The 23,722-nt window shown below is 34.3% G+C and overlaps 3 protein-coding genes across 3 annotated transcripts; 1 reads left to right on the top strand and 2 right to left on the bottom strand.

Annotated features, from left to right (window-relative positions):
* Positions 1 to 371: 371 nt before the first annotated feature.
* Positions 372 to 9,972, bottom strand: LOC140747425 (protein O-mannosyl-transferase Tmtc4). The gene is made up of 11 exons (XM_073079865.1): positions 9,548 to 9,972; positions 8,388 to 8,772; positions 7,743 to 7,955; positions 6,797 to 7,002; positions 5,973 to 6,147; positions 5,336 to 5,544; positions 3,425 to 3,532; positions 2,796 to 2,937; positions 1,858 to 1,972; positions 1,127 to 1,315; positions 372 to 963 (listed from the first exon to the last, which is right to left on the bottom strand). The coding sequence occupies exons 1-11, from the start codon at positions 9,781 to 9,783 to the stop codon at positions 830 to 832; spliced, it is 2,112 nt and encodes a 703-aa protein (XP_072935966.1). The 5' UTR covers positions 9,784 to 9,972; the 3' UTR covers positions 372 to 829.
* Positions 9,973 to 11,961: 1,989 nt separating this feature from the next.
* IntS14 (integrator complex subunit 14) lies at positions 11,962 to 17,770 on the bottom strand. The gene is made up of 10 exons (XM_073079864.1): positions 17,484 to 17,770; positions 16,893 to 17,053; positions 15,601 to 15,736; positions 15,215 to 15,327; positions 14,829 to 15,021; positions 14,284 to 14,384; positions 13,950 to 14,045; positions 13,589 to 13,775; positions 12,718 to 12,866; positions 11,962 to 12,212 (listed from the first exon to the last, which is right to left on the bottom strand). The coding sequence occupies exons 1-10, from the start codon at positions 17,668 to 17,670 to the stop codon at positions 11,976 to 11,978; spliced, it is 1,560 nt and encodes a 519-aa protein (XP_072935965.1). The 5' UTR covers positions 17,671 to 17,770; the 3' UTR covers positions 11,962 to 11,975.
* Positions 17,771 to 18,520: 750 nt separating this feature from the next.
* On the top strand, positions 18,521 to 20,131 carry LOC140747114 (uncharacterized). The gene is made up of 2 exons (XM_073079367.1): positions 18,521 to 19,068; positions 19,518 to 20,131. Exons 1-2 carry the CDS (start codon positions 18,665 to 18,667, stop codon positions 19,990 to 19,992), a joined length of 879 nt encoding a protein of 292 aa, XP_072935468.1. The 5' UTR covers positions 18,521 to 18,664; the 3' UTR covers positions 19,993 to 20,131.
* The last annotated feature ends 3,591 nt before the right edge of the window (positions 20,132 to 23,722 follow it).

Below are 23,722 nucleotides of genomic sequence, written 5' to 3'. Positions count from 1 at the left end.
TCTATCACCATAAAATTAATTTTTATGAATGATTTGCATTATATTTGTACTTCAATACTCAACACCTTGGTCAAGAGCACAGAGCATTTTTTATGTTTGGTTGCAAACAAGAACTTAAATATTTTTTATATGTTGAAGGAATGCTCTAACGAGATTGTTACTTCAATATTGTTCAGGTTCCATCCGAGGTACACATGAATAAAAGCATACGGTATTAAAATAACAAAAATACATCAACTTTTTAATAATAAATTACAAAATCAAAAACTACTATAATATAATTTGTATGTTATTAATTGTAGACCTTCTACTTTAAATTTTATTGATTAAGTAATAAGTATATAGCCATAATAAGTTCTTACCTATAATAAATTATTCTCTTAATGAAAAGTTTATGATTACGACTTACTTATATTTTTAATAGAATGTATTAAAATAACAAAATACGTCAATATTTAATAATAAATTACAAAATCAACGACTACCATAATATATTTTTTGTGTAATTAATTGTAAATCTTCTACTTTTATTGATTGATTGATTGAGTATATAGCCATAATAAGTTCTTACCTATAATATGTTATTATATTATTGAAAGGTTATATGATTAAAACTTACTTATATTTTTAATATAATGAGATGTGAAAAATTTAGAATGATACGTTAACAATATTCGCTACGTTCTAGTAATTCGTATCAATATATATTGATATTGATAAATATTATGAAATATTCTTACGCTTATCAGAAAATACTACTCAATGACTAGAATAAATTACATCAAAGAGATACATTTGAAACAATTAGACTTAAAAACATAAAAAATAATCAGACTTTGTTTATTAACTTCTGTATCTTCTTAAGATTTTTTAGTATACTCGGGGAATTAGGATCGATTTTCAAAGCTTTTTTGTAGATCTCTTCCGCCAAATCGTATTTTTTCCAGCGATGGTACAATACTCCTGAAAATGGAGAATTTGCGAACTTAATAAAAAAATGCAAAAGTGTGTGTATTGAAACGCTTGCTAAGTGATACTGCTAATGCAATTTGCTAATATTACGTCATCTTTAAAATCACATTAAATCTTTATTTATTTACATTATCACGGTTATTTAAAGTCTCACCCAAATTAAAATAGTGCACAGGTTGAACACGATATCCAAATAAAGAGATTGCACGTAAGAAATATTTTTCAGCCTCTTCATACTTATCCATTTTGCCATAAACATTTGCAACGACGAAATTGATTGAGGCAGATTCTGGCAGTTCCTTGAGGGCATTGGACATTATTTGCACAACTCGTTCCCTTTGGCCTAAAAATTAGCAATATATTTTTACAAGCTTTTTTAAACTTATCACAGTTGCCGTTGATACAAAATTAGCCGAAACTAATCGTAGATTTAATGATCTGAGTACTATAACTACCCATTATATTTACTATTCAAAAAAGGGGATATTTACATATATTTTCGTCGTAACGAATAAATTATTCAAAGAAATAATGTTTTAGTGAATAAGCATAGTACATATATTTATTTAGTAATTTGAAACATATTTGTATTTAAATAGCAGTATGAGAATATGGTTTCAATAAAACTATTTTTTTAGTTTCATTGTGTCGTCACTTAAACTCTAACGCACAAAGAGGGTTCTTTGGGGGGGACTGTTAGCCTTTCCAGCCACGATATGCTTATTCGGATGAATAAAATGTAGCCTGCACGAAAAGCCGGATGATGCAAAGACAGAAAACTTTATAAGATTGTACAGGCTGCTTGGTACGTACACGGTAAAAAAGTATACTTTCATTCATTGTTTTTACATGAAATCTGAATATTGCATAACAGTTAACATTTACCTGTGTTATCCAGTAACGATATCAAGTTGACCCAAGCAGGCACATGAGTTGGTTTTAGATTTATAGCTTTGTACCAAAACTTCAGTGCATCTTCAGTTTTGTTCATCTCCAAATACTAAAAAAAGTTCATAAATAATACAATAAAATTAATAGTAGCAAAAGATTTCATAATATTATATCTACTTGATAGCAAATGTATGTGTCGTTTGAAAGGCATGGTTCGTCTGAGGAGGTATCACCGTCACCCCCAATAGGCATGATGACAGTATTAAAAAATCAAAGAATAAATGATTTAAGTAAAAACAATATATTGAAAGGATTCTCAAAAATGACCCAGTTTAAAAAAATAAGTATTATTATATTTTCAATACGATGAAAGTATAAAATACTGCAGTTGGCCATTTTGTCTGAAACGCTAATCGGGGCGCGAATGACGTCATTTTTGGGTATATCACTGAATTGCTTGAACTTTTGTATCGGATGGCCTAGTGTGACATCACCAACGGACGCCATGACACCCGCGCGAGCATTTTCGCGCTTAATTCTAAATAGCTATAAAAATATGCTAATATTATCGTTAATACTGAAGTTATTGCAGAAATAATACAATTTTTGGAATCAGTAGACATGTACGTACATTATAGAAGGTGTTTTCAAAATTTGTCATCATGCCTATTAGAGATGACCATTGTATTTGTCAAGAGTGGTATGACAGATATCTACATGTTCACTTTACATTAAATCATATACATCTAGTAAGCCATTCTGTCCTACCAACTAGTCCAGACTAGTAATTAGCTCATCATTAATGTTACCGATAATAACATAGATAATATTGATTACCCAATACTTAATCATCTTATTACCTACACCTACGTAATATCAAACATACTACAGAAAAAAAAAGAAAGAAATAAAAAATATTAATGCATATATACCAAATTTCCAATGTTATAATGGCAGTCGGGATAATTGCTTCTGTATGTTAATGCGTTTTTGTACGCAATCAGAGCTTCATCATATCGCTTTGTATTCGCGTAAACGATTCCTAGATTCATCCAAGCGGCTGGAAAATCTTTCCTGAAATAAGAAATGTCTCTTAAGAAGGACAATAAGCATGATGACAGTATTAAAAATCAAAGAATAAATGTTTTTAATAAAAACAATAATATATTGAAAGGATTTTCAAAAATGACCCACTTAAGAAGGACAATAAGCATGATGATAGTATTAAAAATCAAAGAATAAATGTTTTTAATAAAAACAATAATATATTGAAAGGATTTTCAAAAATGACCCACTTAAAAAACCTTTAAGATTAATTATATTTTCAATAAAATAAAAGTATAAAATACTACAGTCGACCATCTTGTCAACTAATCGGGGCGTGTGACGTAATTTTTTAGTGTGTCACTGAATTGCATGAACTTTTGAATAGGATGACACCCGCGAGCGTTTTCAGGCTTAATTCAAAATAGGTATAAAAATATATTATTGTATAGTTAAATGATTTAATTATTTATTTATTGAATAGTAAATGAGATTCGATGTAGGAATGAAAACGTACTTGTGCTTTATAGCTGATTTAAGCAACACCTCAGCTTCGTCAAACTTTTTCTCATTCTTTAACATATTCGCCAAGTTATTCATAGCCTGATAGTACTCCGGGTAAAGCCTGAAATCGTTTAGAAAAGTGGAATAATTACAGTTAGTGGGTACAAAAACAAAATTAATTTCATATTATATGTTTATGTTAAAATTGTTTTTAATGTAAAACAATGATACTACACTACTGCAACTAAAACTAGTTTTATCAAAAGCTTAAGCTGTACACAGATCTTAGACTACTCTTACAATTAGCCGGCGAACCCGGTTAGTCTAGTGTAATCAAGCGCTATATTATATAAATACAAGATATATAAAAATCAGGCACATTTCTTCAAAACAATATATAAAAAAAAATGTTGCTATCGAGCAAATGAAGTTATCGAGGGTAATATCTAAACTGGGGTGAAAAGTTATTATATGGATATTGTAGGTTAGATTGAACATTTGCTTAAAATTGATTGCATCACACACCAGCTCCGACATCACCCGTAATGGGCTTATACAGGGTGAATTTTTAAAACGGGCCTTCAGGGTCAAATCCGAAACTATGAGGATTAGCGAAAAATGCTGAAAGGAGTTACGAGGCCGATTTTGATAAAAATTAAAACTGCATCATTAGTTTTTTAAAATATTTTTTTCCTTAGCCGGGAATCGAACGAGTTCATTTTGAAAAAAATGACACCTCTATATTATTCCACTATCTGATAGTGTCGCTTATAAGGATCAAATTCTGGGAAGTAATGTTATGTGACAAATTAAACGAAAAGGAAAATTTTGAAGAAAATACGTATTTTTCCATACATTGGCATACTAATCCTTAAGGATTATACATAACAAATGATTTATGTATAATTCTTTAGAAACAGACATAAGTCATACCATTGAAGAATTTGTTGGTTAATCAACTAATTATTCGATGTTATGACTATGACATACGGCTTAGTATGAGAAAGTAATAGTTTGGCAAATAAGTTACCGCCGTTTTTAGGATTTATTTTATAATGAAAATAGATAACTGATTAAATAGAAAATTCTTATTGTTTGTTGTTTACAACTTCGTTTCATCGTTAAATATGATTTTCTATATCTCTTTTTTTAGTAATCACTCGGATTTGACTCTAAAAAGTAATTCTCGCAAATTGTCAACTTTACATCTGTATTAAACGAAACTCCGCCCATAGCAAGTAAATCTATTTTAATGGTCCTAAAAATAACCTTAACTAAGTCGGACATAAAAATATAAATTATTGGGAAACAAAACATCCATTTCGAATGATTAGAAACATTGAGCCAAAAAAAATGTTAATACACGAAATGTTTAAATGGATGAATGGCGGGAACTTAACTGCCAAATTAATATGAAAAAAATTGTATTTTCTTAAAATTGAGGCTTTTCCTTTAGTTTGTCATTTATCATTACTTTCCAGATTTTGATCCTTATAAGCAACACTATCAGATAGTGGAATAATATAGAGGGTGCATTTTTTTTCAAAATGAACTCGTTCGATTCCCGGCTAGGGAAAAAGTTATTTTAAAAAAGTAATGATGCAGTTTTAGTTTTTATCAAAATCGGCCTCGTAACTCCTTTTAGCATTTTTCGCTAATCCTTATAGTTTCGGATTTGGCCCTGAAGGCCCGTTTTAAAAATTCACCCTGTATATGCAGGCGAAAGAGAGGGTCCTCTAAGCATAGGCGAGAAAAAAAGTCGAATAGACGGACCTTTTTTCCATCAACATGTTTTAGAGGTTATTTATTGCAGACCCAACAAATTGGAAGACCGTCTATGTAAAAGCTTTGAAGCCCACTCCCTCTTCTTTTACAAAGCTACATCCCATGCCCCAACTAATCTTAGAAATGATTTCCTATTTACCTTATAGCCTCTTTATATTCGACCATGGCCCAAGAAGTCATGTTTCTAGCATCAGCTACTTTTGCAACATTGTAGTGTATTTTAGCATTCAACGGACAAACAGCTAAACCACTCGTGAATAGCTTATACTCATTCTGAAACGCTTTCGATCGCTGCCAGGTCTTACCAGCGAATAATATTAACATACTACAAAATAGTAATAGCGAAACCTGAAATTTTGTATTTTTCAATTAGTTACAGTTCACAAGGTTATTTACAACACAATAAACTTCAGCATTATATAATATATAGTTTGGCAGCGTCGTATCTAGGGCCGGGCATGATGGGTGGATGCAAGGGCCACTACCTTCAGAGGGCGTATTTTGCAGACTCACAAAAGAAAAATAATGTTATCTAATGTTAATCTAAATTACAATGATCGCTGAAAAAAGTGCAATATTTTCAAACTTGATTTATTCGCATGTTTAAGATCAAATCTTGTTTGGGGATGCTCATGACCCTAGCTATGACGCTGTAATTATATACTTACTTATATGTAAATAAAAATAAGTATATAAAAATCATACTGATAACCTAGAACTCAAAAATGTTTTCATATTTAAAATTTACAGCAGTATTTTGTTAATAAAATGCGTACCACACGTGCTTTGTCGAATTGAATCATCTTGTTTAAGCATATGCAGAGGATCAGGCAGTACCCAATGGATGAAATGTACATTATTCGCTCCGCAATCACAAACCCGACCGGATAGAATATATTACTGGCCGGCAAGAACGGTACTATTATCAGTGCAATGGCAATCAGTAGCAACCTGGAAAATTATGTATTGTACAATAAAAAAAAATCATGAAATTTATTTACTTTTCTATGCATTTATTTATTTATTTATTTTATTGATCTACACTAACACTTAACTTACACTAACTAGACAGATCTAACATACTGACAACTCACAAAACTCATATATGTGTTAATTTGATTTCAAAATGTGTGTAAATGTACTATTTGAAAATATATTCGCAATAGCTATATTCAAGTTCGCGCAAACATTGATAAGGGTTTAAACTCATACACAATTATAGTTCATATATTTAAGTACATATTATAAGTGTTTCACTGTAATATTAAATGTAAAAAGTCAAAAAACTTTTATTTTTGAGCAAAATACCTAATAACAGCAGTGTTAAGCGTTGCTGTGTTCAGATTTGAAGCATGTGGTGCTCAGGGGTAGCGCATCTGTAGCCGACGTCTGGTAGGAATATAATCATATCTTGGATTGATTATGTCCATGGGCGGCAGTAGGCACTTACCATCAGGTGGACTACATGCTCATCTGCTACTCCTATATTATAAAAACATTGAGGCTAGAGATGGATGAGGATTTTAGGCAAGAATAGAGGAACAGGATGGGTTACGGTCACTTTTCCCTATGAAACATTTAGATGGCATGTTTAATTTACCTTCTGGTAGGTTTTTTCTTGTTGGCAATAAAGATATAAGCTATGAATAGTATCCCAAATCCATACATTAATAGCACCCAGAAAAGTCTAGCATCTTGAATATTTTTTATGAGCGGTACACATCCCATAGACCAATCATAACACAACCATTGTGGCCACATCAAAAGAAGTAGATTCAAGAAGTATAGATAGCTATATGTTGCCACCTGGAAGAAAAACAAAAATATAATATATTAACAGTGAAGAAATATTGAAAAGAAAGCTATACTTTAAAAATTCTTCATAATAATTTCAAAAAAGTGTGAAGTTCACAAAGTAATATGTATACAACAAATTTAAAAATAGTTCCTCAAGTAATACTTATTGCGAGTTTCAGTCTTCAAGGCATATAAGAAAATTGCTTGTTGTGTTTTATTACATCATTCGTTTTCATATTTGTCAATATATTAATATATTATTTAAATATATTAGTCAATATATAAATATATTGACAAAACTCTCAATGGATCATAATAATAGGATAATATTTTTTTAAGAGAACAATAAAAAAAAATTACTTAAATAAAAATCTTCTACTTCCTGAAAAGTAGGAATATTATGATTGAAGCTTACAATATGTAAAAATTATTAACAGTACCCTTACCATGAGTTTTTACGTTTTGACAAATATGACTGTTTTGGTATTTGTTTACGTATTTGCCCATACAATTTCCAATCAACGCCCCCAGCGGATTGTATCAGAACTATAGTGTCAGTAACGTAACATTAAGTGTCTAAATTAACAAAATGACTTGAGAACTTGCTTATTGTTACGTTTGCTCAGTCTACTAAGCAAACGGAACAGAATAATGGATTGACTAAACGTAATGTAAAATTGTGGGATGTTTTGAAAACTCATGGTAAGGGTACTGGCCTTATTAATTCAATTTCATATCATGCTACTTACCTTCACAAAATTATCATCACTAAATGCAGCAGGATTGTCCGTAGGCTTGAAAATCGGCTTTGTTCCTCCCATGACCTTCCATCTGCTATACAACAAACACGCAGCAGCAATTGTAATAGTAATAATCTTTATAATAGACTTCTTGCAAATATGAATGTTTCCTCTGCGATTTATTTTCAATTTTACAATTAGTTCATATAAAATGCAGAATCCCTGAAAATAATGAATACATAATAATAAAAAATTGTGATTTTAATCAGATTAATAAATAATGTAAAAGGTTCAATACATCCTTTAAATAATAGAAAGTTAAAATTTTACAAAAAAAATGCTATTGTTAGCGCAGTCACACATTGTGACTTCTTGTAGCAATTCAGCAGCGAATCTCAAAATACGATATGTATTACGAGAGTATCACAGTCCGTTGAAACTAAGACGTGACTGTTTCAGATGATATGTGGTAAAAGGGTGACGCTACAACATTGTCTTTATATTGCAGTCATTTTGTGATTGTATCGCTACTGAATAGCTGCTAAAAGTCCACATGAAACCATGGTTACTAACGGTGTAGAGTTATATTGATATTGGTTAGGGACGAATGCATCAAACTTTTTAAAACTTAATTCAATGTTAGTAAATACAAACCAGCACAGTTATTCCATTCTCCTTAAACAACATGGAGCATCCCGCGAAAAATATGGATGCAAAAATGTAGGGGTACTTCAGGTTTGTATTGTCCATAGCTTTTTCGTACAGAAAAAAGGACAAGAAGAATGTTATAGCAGCCAGTACATCAGCTCTGCCGACGACCGCACAAATGACTTCTGTATGTATGGGATGGGCACCAAAGAGCAAAGCGGCGGAGTAAGCAATGTCGATAGAGTAGACTGTACGTGCTTTGAACTTTACTCGGGTGAGGACTCTCTCGAGAGTTTGCCATATGATAACACAGCATATACTGTGACACACCAGATTTGTGACCTTGAACTGAGTAGCCGATAGATGCTTATGATTGAGCAGGTAGTTGAGCCTGTACACAAAAAACAACAACATTTGTTAGTGACATTTATCAATGCGCGAAAACCAAACCTCACTAGGCGACATTGTGTTTGCTGTATAAGTGAGTGAATAAAGTTAGTTTCAAAAAAAAAACTTTCATAATTGTTGATTGAACTGATTTTATCAGACATAGAAATTTGTTCAATCCAACACTTATGTGATTTTTTTTTAAATATTTCAAGCTCACATGATTCTCTTGCAAATGTTACTTGCTCGCTTAGTAAGGATTGCCGGTCAAACATTGATATAAATATATTTGATTAGGTGGTATGTTAATAATAGTAATAAATTTCACAACACATTACATTCAGGCTATTATTATGAATTTCTGTCTGGGTTAACATGCACACACAAAAATGAGTTGTGTATTCATATTTATGACCAAATTTAGAGCAGAATCAATATTAAACATTCGGTGTCAGTCTGCATATGGAATGAGCCTGTAGGATTGATATGTGGTTGCTTTGTTATACATTATCATACATGCATCATGAAGTAAATAAAAGTGTTAATTGAATGCAACACTTTCATCGCAGCAATAAAATTGTGTGTGTAAATTTTAAATTTCCCAGGACTAAGAGATAGCATAGCATATATAGACCAAATAAATAAATAAAATAAATAGTATTTTAAATGTTAAACTGTGGGGAGAGCACTGTACCCGACTGTACCCCTTAATATTTTTAAAGTTTACTCAGGTACCCTAGTATTGGGAATTGAATGAATTGATACAGAAGCTAGCTTACCTATATGATAAAACTGTGAGAGGCCGGTAAGACTTGTGACTCAGGTTGCTCGTTATATTTGTTCCCCAGAAATCATGACCGAACGTATTCCACCAGGCATCCGACGTAACATCGGGGTTCTTCACTACTGCTTCGGAGTCGTCGAACACAAAATCTCCATGAATAGTAAACATGAACGGAATACTAGACATGGAGAGAATACTCATGAATTTATGATAGGCTACCGAGTCGACCATTTTGATATTTTTATGCAAAACTTCGCGGTAAAATCACTCGTGCTACATCGTATTTAAACTGTCGTGATGGTAAAATTGTGATACACTACAAATTACACGTATTTTCTTTTATAACTTTCCAATAACAAAAACACGATTCGTTGTCGGCTTTCCAGTATCCATTACATTTCCTTTGTGTCAAATTGACATTTTGTCAAAATCTTGCAAATTTCCAATTCATCTTTGTCAATATTATAGATGACGAATAATTCACAGAGTAAAATGCTAAATACTTCTAAGTCTATGGTCAATGTCAATACTATCAATATTTCACATCTACCCACAAAACTTTACTATAGTATTGTCCGCGTAAAACTGCTAGTCCGCTCTGAACATAGAAATTAATCGCGTCGCCATAGTAAATTGTATGACTACACCTGCTCGCAACAACTTGAGAGCGGACTATACCAAAATTAGAATAATTAAAATAGAATACTGGTGAACTTCAAGTAGATGAGTAGCAACACAGAATCACTTTACAAGCATATTACCGCCGAATAGCAATAATTCCCAGATTATTTGATTTTATACACTGAACACCTATTTGGCAAATTTACATTGGCAATTTATTAACATTTTTGTCTAAATAGAAATTGCTATTTTCATAGCATTTATTCGTCTACATAGTACTCGGTTTCAGTTCCGAGAAGCCTGCATTAAAATAACAAGTAATTAATTAAAAAAATCAAAAACCCGACTGCACCAAAAGGGCTGAAGTAGAATTTCCAAAAGCAGTGAAATAGGCATTTCATTATTTTTATCCAGAAAGCCAAATACAAAGTTTCATAGTAGGTATCTGCTTCAAAAACAAAAGATGTTCAAATATGTAATATTATCCTATTTTATCCTCGTAGTGCTCAACCTATGTGTAAAATTCCAGCACGCTTAAGTTCAGCGGTTTCCCTTTGCGTTGATCTCTGGCACAGCAACTCACTCATTTAGTCAGACAGTCATCTTGATGTGTTGATTGATCTTGTGTGTGTGTGTGTGACCCGGCAAACGTTGTGTTGCCATATAAAAAAAAAAGGGTGAACAACCCTTATCACTTAAGGGTAAAAAAAATAGATCGTAGCCTATTCTCAGACCTACTGAATATGTATATAATATTTGGTAAAAATCGGTGAAGCCGTTTCGGAGGAGTACGGTAACTAACACGAGAATTTTATATATAAGATATATTATACATATAATGCATGTGTAATTTCCTTTATTTTGACAACCTTACTCGATAGGTTTGGTTAACTTTTTTAAAACGTAAAACGTAACGTAACGTTTTAAAACGTAACGTAAAAAATAGTAACACTATTTCGCGAAAAAATCCACCATTTACGGTCTATAAAATATATAACTTCAGTAAATCAAAGTTTCGGTCATTATTTTACCTCGTTAGAGGTAGATTTTCATTATTTTTATCCAAAAAGCCTGATACAAAATTTCATAGTGTTTGCTTCAAAATTGACGATTGTTCAAATGAACTTTTAACCCTTATTTTACCCTCTAAGAGGTTGATTTTTCGGAGGGGGATAACTAAGTGTGTCCTTGTCGCTGTCCAGAAAGCCAAATACAAAATTTTATAGTAGTTGCTTCAAAATTAAAGGATTTCAAAAAAACTGTTTTCCCCTATTTTACCCTCTTAAGGGTGGAATTTCCAAAAGGCCTTTCTTAGTACTTATTCACGCTATATAGGGAACCTATGTGCAAAATTTCAGAACTGTAAGGTCCTTGGTTTAGGGTGTACGTTGATTTTTGAAAAACGAAAAAGTCATTTAGTTAGTTAGTCAGTCAGTCACCGTGCTATTTTATATATATACAAATATGTTCTCGACTCGATAGGTTCGGTTAACTTTTTTTTTTAAATGTGTTACTATTTCGCGCCAAAAATCCGCCATTTTGATTTTTTTTTACTAACACCTATCTAAGGACACTCGGGTCATTGAGACAAATATAATGACACCTTAACTGTTGAAATTCATCCAGCCGTTTTTTAGATCGGATCAAATAAAGAAAGACAAACATACAAGATACGCGCGAAAAACATAACCCTTCCTTGGCAGTCGGGTAAATATAACCTGAATAATCTGCCATAATCGTAAATAGACCTATATAAATGATATTACCGGGGAAAACTCAAATAACGACTAGTAAAAATAGTTTTAATGCGACATAGATGTAACAGTGAAGTTGGTTGCGAGCGGTTGCAGCGTGTGCTTGATGTCGAGCGCGGTGCGGGGGTCGCGGAGCGCGGCGGCCGCGTGCGCCAGTTGCAGCGCGCACTCCGGCGGCGCGGACGACGGCAGCGTGGTGCACTCGCGCTCTAACGCACTGCCTACACACGTGAGCAGCTCCGAGAAGCCGAGCGAGATCGCCACGCGGCGGAGACGGTTCAGCTCCTGGATAGATAAAATTGTTAGGTGTAAATAATTGCACAAAAGAGCAGTGAAGTCATTTAGCGTGCAGTCATGGAATTCTCTGGAGAATTTTCGTATGGATTTACATTTTTCCCTTGCATCTGATTGGTTTGATCTTGTCACTATATAGAGAAACTTAATATCGGGCTATTGCGACTATTGTGCGGGCACAATAATCGGAATAGTCACGAGGAATATCGGGATATTCCTTAAGTCGATTAACTCTAGTTATATTTAGTTCGATTAACGCTAGTTATATTTAATCTATTTGATACTTTGCGTATCATAGATCGAAATTAACAAATTTTAGGAGACAGAAATTGTCCAGACTGATTATGAATAAGGGGCGTAAATATACTTACATCCAGTCAAAACTTATTTTAACCAAACAGTTTCAGTACAGTCAAAAAGCTTTTGCTTATTTTTTCTACTTACTTTTGTCTGCAAGATAATATACAAGTCCTTATTAAAATTATGAAGATCTTACCTTGTACAGATGTTGGGTTTTATCTGGCAGCTTGCGGGCGTGTCGCAGCACCTTCTGCACGTCGGCGAGCAGCGCGTGCGGCCGCGCCCACGCGCAGCCCGACCCGCCGCCGCTGTACGACCGCCACGACCGGATCGGAAACAATTCCGCTGGAAAATCAATATGTTTGTACGGTCACATTTATATACTTTAGTTTTTATAATACTTACAATATTTTGCGTTAGTTCAATATTATTAAAAAAAAAAATTAAAAATATGTAGTTCAAAATCTTTCACGCGAAAAATAATGCTGGGCACATATTTAATTAGCTGTAGGGATGTATTCGTGATTAAAAAAAAAGTAAAAGGCGATTATGGCGGGAAACGGCAGATGAGAAGGCCGATGTATGTGGAGGTCTTGGAATAAATTAAAAATAACTAGCTGGATTCAAGTTTTTCATTGGAGATATTCCTTACATGTTTGTTTTGTTATTGTTCTTTTTCTAGACGTTTTATTATACATATGAGACAGGAATTCATGTTTTCTGTCAGGGAGTTTTACGCAGACTGCACATATTTATGTATGGAAGTATTTATTTTTTCCTTACATGCAATCAAAAGATAATGTTGCTAAAGGATCTAGCACTAAAGTGATTTGATTTGTGTATGATAAACTCAGTTGCATGATTATCCCATACAGCATTTATAAGAGAGAAAAATTTCAATGTTAAAAATACAATCATGAAATTAGCTACTATTACTTAATGAAAACATCAATAGGAGCACTCTCTTTTCAGAGGTATAATTTTGATTTTTAATTGCGCCCCGCCAGCGTGCCCCACCAGTCCGTGCCGAGCAGCACCATGTGCGTCACACCGCAGGTGGCACTCACCGGAGGCGTTGTTCTCGTCGGGCGGGCCCAGCTGGTCGAGCGGGCCGAGCCAGGGCGCGGCGGAGTGGCCCGGCCGCAGCACGCTCAGCAGCAGGCACGAGCGCCGCGCGCGCGACGCCTCGCACCACGCCGCCAGCGTGCCCCACCAGTCCGTACCGAGCAGGACTATGGCCGCCATACCCTCCACCTATAATCCACCATCAATAAATAGTCAGTATTTAATAATCAGAAAATAAATATATATGACCCAGTTTTAATATAAACTTTGTGATTATTAATAATTAAAGTTAAAAAATACTGCAGTCGACGCCATGTTTAACTAAAGCATTTTAATGATATTTTAGAAGATTTATGCCTATACCTTCATAGCTCCATGTAACAAAACGCAGAAGTTCGGTACATTACTCGGGTCTGACGTGTCCTCTTCATTTGTTGATCCATCAGTACTGGAACCTTCCTATAAACATAATACTTTATATCGTAACTGCATAAAACAGACCCTTTGGAGAACAGGATGCTTGGGAGCGAAAGATAGTATTTTCGAGTTAAAATTCAGATATAATGTGGTGTAAGACAGAACTCTCGTAATTTCTAATTGATGCAATTGAATTAAAGAAATATACAAATATTTTTGGCAAGCTGCAATATAAAATTCAGTATTAAATTATATTCAGTGTTAATTATAATATTCATACCTTAGTTGGCGTTTTGGATCCATAATTTTCTCTATTTGCATTATTATTTCCAGGTTGAGCTTGTGGTATTACTAAGTGTTTGCTTATTGCTATCGATGTGCCTGGAAATTATAAAAGCTGATGAGTGTCCAGGATACAGATGACAAAGTATATAAAGATAGACAAAAAAGTGTTCATAAGCATGGATAGGCATCCACATTAAGTGAATACTTTTTAATACTAATCGAAAAAGTAGTTATCCAACTACACACAATACAAATTGTTTACTACGATCTAAGTGATTTCGTTTATGACAAACATATTGGCTGCAGAAAATATTCCCTATAGCTTCAATAGCTGTACGCGCGCCTCCAGCTGCCCGCACTTCTGAGCACCACTCCTAGTATAGTCCGCGCCACACTGCTAATCCGCTCTGAAGTTGTTGTGAGCAGGTGTAGTCATACAATTTGCTATGGCCAAGCGATTAATTTCTATATTCAGAGCGGACTAGCAGTCGTACGCGGACTATACTGCTGCTCACACAGCTGGGTTCTGGTGCCTCTTACCCATTTCGGACTGGTGCAGGAAGCCCACGACGTGCATCTGCGGCGCGAGCGTGTAGGCGGTGACGAGCCCGTCGTGCGCGGCGGGCTGCGGCGCGGGGAACAGCTGCACGCGCGCCTCCAGCTGCCCGCACTTCAGCGAGCACCAGTACTCCTGGTACTGCTGCTCGCATAACCTGTTCACTGCTGCTACTACCTGTTATTACAATACATACGGTGTGATTGTGATTGACGACATTCATTGATGTATCATATTGCTGTAGCACCATTTCAGATTTGGCAAAAAAGTTTATAATGCTAATTATAATGTAGTATTAAAATTAATTTAACATTAAAATTTCACTGTTTTTGATTTTAATTTATTAATTATTTTTTTATTTATTACTTACACCTGGAATGGTAAGTTGGTCTGGACAATAGATGGCACCTCTGGTTATGTTGCCAGTCGGATTGTTTGGTGTGGTACATGCTAAATCAACAATTTTCTGGTATATTGGCATAGCTGTAATAGGAAAATATTAAAATATTACACGAAATGAAATAAAATCAGTAACTAACTTTGTAGTGTAAATATTTATTTAAAATGTGAAAGCAGTTGACTTATACTTTTGTGTATGCATTCTTACTGTTTTTCTGAGTTATTATGTTGACACATATAAGTATTTTATAGAAATATAGTAAAAAGACAAATAGTACTGTAAATTATAATGTATTTAATACTTAATAGTTAAGAAATATCATAAGATTTATATGTACTTATTAATTTTATGTTTACCTTGTTGTAAGCATGGATCGTGTGGGGAGACAATGAGTAATATGTGTATCCGTGCAGGATATGAGGGTGGTAACGGCAAGGCTTGCATGATACGCATCCTGCCTATTGAACCAACTCCACAACTACCATCAGTTATCTGAAAATTAAACAGGGAAATGTAGTATTACTCCTAAATGTATGTAATGTATCACACAACTTGGGTGAGGAATATTTTACATAATTATTCGCTGTTGATGATTGTGTACATACACATTTACTGATCTGGTCATAGCTTAGTCTCTGATTCAAATATGAATATTCTGAATATGATTTTGATATCCTTACTAATATTATAAATCCGAAAGTAACTCTGTCTGTCTGTCTGGTTGTCTCTTCTTCACGCCTAAACCACTGAACCGATTTTAATGAAATTTTGTACAATGATAGTCTGAGACCCGAGAAAGGACATAGGATAGTTTTTTTCCCGGAAATCCCACGGGAACTAGGGATGGCAATCTAAGATCGATTATTAGATCGAAGTATCGATCTTTCGGACCCAAAACATCGATTATTTTAATCGATATTAGTAAGGATTGAATTGTAAACTATGCATTTGATCAAGTGACGATCTTTAGCAAAGTTGAAGGTACGAATTTTCAGTTTTATGTATGTTAGTAGGTATGTTATATTATTTTCTTTTAAACGCGGGCGAAGCCGCGGGCAAAAACTAGTTGATATATATGTTACGGTAAATGTAAGCAATCGGTAAGTATCTATAATTACCAACGCACATGGTAAATATAGTGATCTAACCTAACCAAAACCAAGCCGGTATGAAATTCTTTAGGATTGGTTAGGTTAGGTTGGAACATAAAAGAAAATATAAAACTAAGCAAGCAGGGCGCCATAGCGCCCTGCGAGCAGGTGGGTCCAAATAATGTAAAGTACTTATACTGTACTTATAATGTACTTAAAATTTTATAAGCGATCAGAGATAATAGTAAGGCATGTATTTTATTACTCCACCCCATAGAATTTGATTCCAATGTTTGATTTCATTATTTACTACATTTACTAAAGGGGTATGGTAATTTTATATAAATACCGGTAAATGTGATTAATTTGAAAGTTTTTACAACCTTTACTACGATCACTGGTAATTATGCATAGTTCCCGGTAATTATACGTAATAACCGCACTATCCACATTTACCCTAACATATATATACTATAATATTTTCAAGGTTTGAAGTATTTTGTGACTATCTCTAATAAGCCATCGTTTTCCAATTTTAGTACATTTTGAATATTTACCAATATAATTTGTACAGGAGTCTGATATCCATAGCCCCATTCATTCAGCACCAGCTGATTGACCCCAAGTAAAGCCGTTTCTAAGCAAGTCTTGTCACCTTCTTCCAGTAAGGGTAGTTTTGCTCTTATAGTGTCGAATTCTCTGGTGAATGACACAGCCACTGTAACATTACCAATAACATTTTAAAAAAATCCAACTAAACAATTGGAAATAACAAGCTTGTTGTTTTTATATTTCTTAGAAGAATATCACTCAGGTAGTCTGGCGGTTGAAGTGCTATCTCTGAATTAAGGGGACCAAGGTTCAAGCCCCAGGTGTGTTTATTTCATTTTCAGAATTATGTGAGTATTAGAAATTATCTCAGAAATTCTTCCCATGTAATTATTATAAAAGAAATCATATAATATACCCATAGCTATCCTACCCTACTTGTGGATTCTCTATGAGTATAGACATGCATGTGGGTTTTACTCGTTTTATGCCCAATTGGGGAGGTTTGGTGAAATATTTCACGTTCCAATCACTAGCTTATCTCTGCTACGTTGATGAGTTTGTTTAATATATCTCAATTAACACTAGTATAGGGTTACCTTCATATGTAGAGGAAAATGATACCAAAGCAACATGCTCCAACTTCGCATGTATGGATAAGTAGTCTAGGAACGAGTTCACAGCGGCTGTAGCCACATTGAACCTCGTAGTACTATTGTCCCCTGTGTCCGAAGCCACCGGCCGGGACATAGACAGGGAAGTATCCATCAAAATTACTGTTGGCATTTTGAAACACGATTTTTCTTAATAATCTATATCAAACTTAACGTTTAAGTATTATTTCGATTAGCGTTAACTTATTTTAACATTATGTGACTTAAATATTGCGTTAATATTAAAATGTTATTATTTAAATGTTTTGTGTTAATAGTGTGAACTTTTTGAAAACAAATAAAACAAGTTTGTTTGACAGTTTGACACAATGTTAATGTCATCATCACATGTCAAGCGTCAATGTCAGGATTGTCTGTTCTGATATGTCACGTCACCTTATTTTTTAATTATGTCCTTGGATTCTGGCTGATACTTATCTGTATTTTTTATACGTTAGAAGTGGCAATTTTAGGCCAGTCAGTACAAAATTAATCACCTTTATGAAATATGAGGTATTATTGGTACGATGCATTTTATTTGAAACATATATACTATTTATACGTATGTATAACGTGCCGAGTTTTGCTCACCAATCCACTTGGTAGCGCTGCCGTGCATATGTTTCCATTTTATCAAGTAAGATGTCTCTCTTTTCCTATATGTATAGGTTACTATAGTATTATTGCCCAACCTTATCCACTGAATAGCCAACTGAGTTTTGACGCAATCTGAATTTTGATAACAAATAACAGTGTGTTCTTATCCTAAATGGCTATCAACAATCTCTAAGAACTACATTTTACTGTAAACTTCATCATTAGTATTTTAAACCCATTTTACATGATACTGCTGGACTTTATACCTGTAGGGACCATTGATATTATTTGGCAGGAAACTGGCGAAACAGCTAATAAACTTAAAACTATCCACATTAATTTATTATCATAGTCAAGACCATATAAGTTATTCCTATATAGGGTACTATACTCTTTGGCCAAGACCAACTTGATTACATTTATCATAAGCGGTAATGAATGTTTGATATTTATAATTTTAAATCTTTTGGCTCATTTACATAAAATAATTATGCTAAAGCGTCTACATTGTACTAACTAATGTGCGTATAATGCCAAATAAAATTGAAAATAACACCCTCATCGAAGAGACTGACGCGCAACAAAGCAATTATGAATATAATTTTTTCAACACGCCATGGGATGATCGAACCCAGAGAAGCAAGACCTGTATTATTGGTTTACTATGTGCCATATTTGTCGTTACAATGGCCATAGTTATAAATAACTTGGTTATTTTTTACAAAGGATTTCAAACCCATTCACTTATTCATGATAGAGAAATACATTGCAATGTAATGAGGGTGGATAAATATAAGTACGCTGCCCGGATACATTCGATAAAGTCACAAGAATTGATATGCGTCGGTGCCATGGTGGGCGCTAGTTCTGTTCTAGCTAATGCAGTATGCCTGAAGTCTGGACCTATTCGCATATATTTAGGAAGTCTTACTAGGTATGGGATCTGTTATTACCTAGAAGTAAATGTATAATTAATAATTGTGTATTAGAAGTTGAATTACATGATGAGGTTTATCTGAGAGAATTTTGTTCCAGTTCTTTATTTATAGACGAAAAAGTAGTTGATAAATGTAAACAAATAATATACCTACCTATAAATATGGCCAAATTAATACAATGAGGATTATTCCAATAAATAAAACGACCTAAGACTAAGTTCAGTTTATTGTGTGTACCAACTTACCACGGTTTCTGTTCCGTGGTACCTACATTATTAAGATTATGTTTGTCTGACTGAGTTTAAAACCGGAACCGTTTCTGGTATGCTATAGTGGAGAAGGTTCTACGATATAGGGGATTAAACCTTACTTGTTGTCGAAAGCTCTATATCTCTAGTAAATTTCGTAATCTTGGGGATTTAAATATATGATTTATGTGTTACAGTCATCGCTGTAAAAAAGGTTTTGGAGTGAACGTCATCGAGCCGATTCCACACGACGGAGTTGTGACAAAGAAATTAGTTTTATTGACGACTCACGACAAAATGGTATACTGTGGGAGCTTGGTACGCCTGGGTTCATCGAGTTTCAAACGGCTCGCATTTATAATCGGGAGACCTTTCCGCGGCGGCCGAACATTGTCGTTCCAGTCTGCGACATTGGCCAGATTCGATAATATGACGAGTTACAATAAGGGACAATCGTTAGAAAGGTTAATCAACCAGAATTTTATATGTGTTAAACACCTCTCGAAGTGTGAGGTGCGGGCTGGAGACCTATTAATACAGAGAGGTCGTTTGATCGGCATTGCTTCGACGACTCCCCAAAAAGGCTCAGAATTAGCGTGTTTTGCCAATTTATCTATCATACACGATGATCTCAGAGAGTTGAATATTGATGTGGATTTTGATACTGTATAAATCATCGATAACGAACTCGCTATTTAAAAAAGTTTTTAAGCTTTTCTTACCTCATTTTTTTGTAATCCGTATTATATTAAATAAAATCCATTTTGGGATACTTTTTATTGAGCAACTGTTAATAAAATTAAAATTATCATTGCTAGTGTCTTCTTGGGCTATGAGATTTTTTGCGATGGTGTGATATTACCCGAAATGATCCCAAGTCCACTTCTTCAGGTGAAGTGAGGCCCTTCCAATCTTTGGTTAGGAAATACAGTGTGAGCACTATGAAAAACGAAAATAAAGTGTAGAGAACAGTTTTGTTTTCGGCGCCATACCGCAGATTCTTAATACCGGTAATATCAAACATTACTGATACTCTGGGCTTTGTACGGAACTTGGTCTTCAAAAAGGGTTGGATTTTCATGTGTGGAAACTATTGCTGCAAAAAACATTAAAATTAAAAATCTTTACATATCTTAAATTTTTAGTTAAAGTAATTACTTAATACTTAAATTATTGTTACTAAACTTTGTAGAGTAGGTACTCTACAATAGTTTTACAATATACCTTCTTAGATATATTCAAATTTAATATTTTTTTGATAAATAACGGATAAACATTAAAACATTACCGACCGTAAGGTTTTGGATCTCTAAGTATTCTACAAGTAAGTTACCAAGTAGTTTGCTTGTTGTTGTTATTATTTCAAAATGACATGCAATTGTATTTTTTTTACTTTATCCGTAATCTGTGTAAAATTACGCAACTTTTGATACCTCTGCTCATAGTCTAGTTCAAAAAAAAAATTATTTACATATAAGGACCAAGGTCCAATTTATACAATTCTTTGTTAGTTCAAAATTTTAATAACCTATTAAGAGCATGTCACACGCGCGATTGGTTGTCACGCGGCCGCCACCATGGGCCCGGTGGTGATTTTCCAGCGTCATCGCAAGTCGACTGTGTGCGCGCCAAAAACGCTTTGGCGTACACAATTAAAATGTTAATTTGTCGCGGCCTCACATGTCACATGAGCTCTGATCGTAAAGCAACAGATTTGTGTGATAATGGAGTAGGTCGCAGCGCGATTGTTCTATTTTTAAGGACTCCATCAAAAAAGCCTTTGCATACCAATGTGTTTCTCTGTACTCGATTACCTATCTGTAGGCACTTTTGGTAAAGTTTGAAAGCGTACTCGTATTACGTAAAGACCCTTTAAGTAGTAGAGAGGTATGAAAAGCAAAAATGAATGGTTAAATAGGTAATTACACCAACAAAATACCTATTGTTTAACTTCATTAGGATCCCATTCGACTCCACCTGCTAATATCACGAACTCTCCAAAATTTATGTTTAGTGTCAAATTGAAAGTTCAAGTACTTAGAATTTTACATGCGTTTCATGCGTTGTTATGATTTCCTCTCTTAGGTTGGTACGTAGTACCTACCCTTATTTCATTGTAAATAATCATGGCTCTACTTCCCTACATTAAATTAATGAAGCTTTGCTCACATTTTATTAATGAAAATGTGCAGACTACCAGACGAAATGTTTACGAAACAAATAAAATATGTCTTACCTTATATTTTTGTAACTATTTTACATGTTTATTATTACAATGAAGGAAGTTTTAAGTAATTGAATATTTCATTTCAGATTAAAATGTATTAATGTTTATTATTGCATAATTATACGGCATATTGATGCATCGTCGATGGAATAATGTCAATGTATATGGTCAAAATGACACTAATTTATTTTTAATTTAAACACTACTTATAATATTATAAACTGTTTGTGTGTCATTAAAAATCGTTCACAATCCCTCACATCGATAGAAAAATAATTACAAGCAAAAGTGCAAAACCTCTTGTGGAAAATTCTACAAAAATTATTAATTTTCGTAATAAGTATACCTTTTTTTATTTTTTTGTTTACGCGGGGGAAACCTTCAAAGGTACCCCTATGCCGTGGGAGCGGCACGGGGTTATGTGGGATTCTTACCACACTAAAATCTCTCCGGTGGCCGTCCTCGGCGCTGCGTAGAGGACTCCGGGATCTCTAAAGGAACGCAATCGGAGACCTCTTAGCGCGTCGCCCCATCGGGCTCCGCCCAGGTGAGCTTGACGCTCGCCATACCGTCTGGTGGGCACGACGGTATGCGACCACACATACCGCCGTCCTTCCCGGGGTCACTAGCCAGGCGGATCGAGCTCCCACTCTTGCCGCCCGCAACCCCGGAAGCCCTTTTTAGTCGCTTCTTACAACGGGCAGGGGATATCGTAGCTATTCTGGTTCCGGAACTACAGGGACATCGTATTAAGTATCGTAAAACGTATAATGCAGATATGTAATTTTTATTTATTTGTATACATGAGGCAGAATATTTACAGGAATACTTAAGGTAGGCGAAATAAAATAATTTTCAATAGTCTTTGAAGAGCAACGAAGAGACTAAATATTTTATGCCTTTCTGTTAATTTCTTCAACACTCATAAAAATGGGAAATTTCCAGCAAGGAAACTGTCATCAGCCGATAATTATAATGTAAAGCAAATCAATTCGAAGGCGAGATTAATATTGATGAGCCGCACGGCGGCGCCCAATAAAAATATTAATTGCTGCCTTGTTTGCCTCGTAAAGAATTCAAGGGGACACGAAACATTTAGGGCACAAGTATAGACTTGGCTTGAATTAATTAGTTGCCTAAGCGTTTTATGACATTATCATGTCATGTATCATGACATATCATGTCCATAAAAACATTTTGGAAGTTCATACTCGTGATTTTCAAAGCATTTATACGCTCTTGCATATTCTATTTGTGACTAGGTTTGACCTAAAATATTTTCTGGGGATCTTTCGTCCTGATATTTTCAGAAATTCTGATATTATTAACATTAAAAAGCAATTTTCGCACAGTGTCCCCAGGCAGTCTGTAATTACATGAATTTGAGCAATTTAATTACTTTTATATTGCCCCACTGCAACTGCGCTACTTATTCTATGTGGTAGTGACATTTATTTAAAGACTACCCTCACGTACGGGTTGTACGCAGATAGAGTAAGGGCCAACCAGTACCCTTACCATGAGTTTTTACGTTTTGACAAATATGACTGTTTTGGTATTTGTTTACGTTTTTGCCAATACAATTTCCAATCAACGCCCCTAGCGGATTGTATCAGAACTATAGTGTCAGTAACGTAACATTAAGTGTCTAAATTAACAAAATGGCGCTTTATGTTTTGTCTCTCTTTTTTGCGAACATGTGAGGTAGACAAAAAGACTTGAGAACTTGCTTATTGTTACGTTTGCTCAGTCTACTAAGCAAACGGAACAGAATAATGGATTGACTAAACGTAACGTAACATTGTGGGATGTTTTGAAAACTCATGGTAAGGGTACAGGCACAGACCTATATCTTCAGGACACGTGTCAGACACGAGCAAAATTATTTTTTTGCTAACGTCATCTGATCTATCATAATATGTGAAATATATTATTCTTTAGTGTGTAGAAATGGCAAAAGAACATGCAGGTCACCTCGTCTAAGTTACCACTACATAACTTGGGTCAAATAAGTTAAACGGTCTTATATAAGTGCGGCTTCCTTACCACCCTTCAAACCAAATGACCATAACATCAGTTTGGTGGTCACTAAGGGTCTAACATATCTATGGTGGTAGTATAGTACAAACGCATAGTTTATTTATGTACATAATTCACAATCCTTTTAGAATGTGC

This window comes from Epargyreus clarus, unplaced genomic scaffold (assembly GCF_041222505.1).
Source record: "Epargyreus clarus isolate Ecla_fem2 unplaced genomic scaffold, WU_Ecla_fem_2.2 ptg000014l, whole genome shotgun sequence".
Classification (NCBI taxonomy): domain Eukaryota; kingdom Metazoa; phylum Arthropoda; class Insecta; order Lepidoptera; family Hesperiidae; genus Epargyreus; species Epargyreus clarus.
Note: the sequence above shows the minus strand (reverse complement) of the source record. Positions and strands in the feature narration are given on the sequence as shown.

What these genes read in the sequence shown, in the direction of transcription:
- LOC140747425 (XM_073079865.1), bottom strand. Translation starts at nt 9,783, where the DNA reads ATGGTCGACTCGGTAGCCTATCATAAATTCATGAGTATTCTCTCCATG. An exon ending in ATTATAACATTGGAAATTTG is followed by an intron (nt 1,973 to 2,795) that starts GTATATATGCAT and finishes AACTTTTTTTAG; the next exon opens with TATTTGGAGATGAACAAAAC. An exon ending in TGTGCACTATTTTAATTTGG is followed by an intron (nt 964 to 1,126) that starts GTGAGACTTTAA and finishes CTCCATTTTCAG; the next exon opens with GAGTATTGTACCATCGCTGG.
- IntS14 (XM_073079864.1), bottom strand. Translation starts at nt 17,670, where the DNA reads ATGCCAACAGTAATTTTGATGGATACTTCCCTGTCTATGTCCCGGCCG. An exon ending in CCTGCACCAGTCCGAAATGG is followed by an intron (nt 14,385 to 14,828) that starts GTAAGAGGCACC and finishes TATAATTTCCAG; the next exon opens with GCACATCGATAGCAATAAGC. An exon ending in GATCCAAAACGCCAACTAAG is followed by an intron (nt 14,046 to 14,283) that starts GTATGAATATTA and finishes TTATGTTTATAG; the next exon opens with GAAGGTTCCAGTACTGATGG.
- LOC140747114 (XM_073079367.1), top strand. Translation starts at nt 18,665, where the DNA reads ATGCCAAATAAAATTGAAAATAACACCCTCATCGAAGAGACTGACGCG. An exon ending in TATTTAGGAAGTCTTACTAG is followed by an intron (nt 19,069 to 19,517) that starts GTATGGGATCTG and finishes TATGTGTTACAG; the next exon opens with TCATCGCTGTAAAAAAGGTT.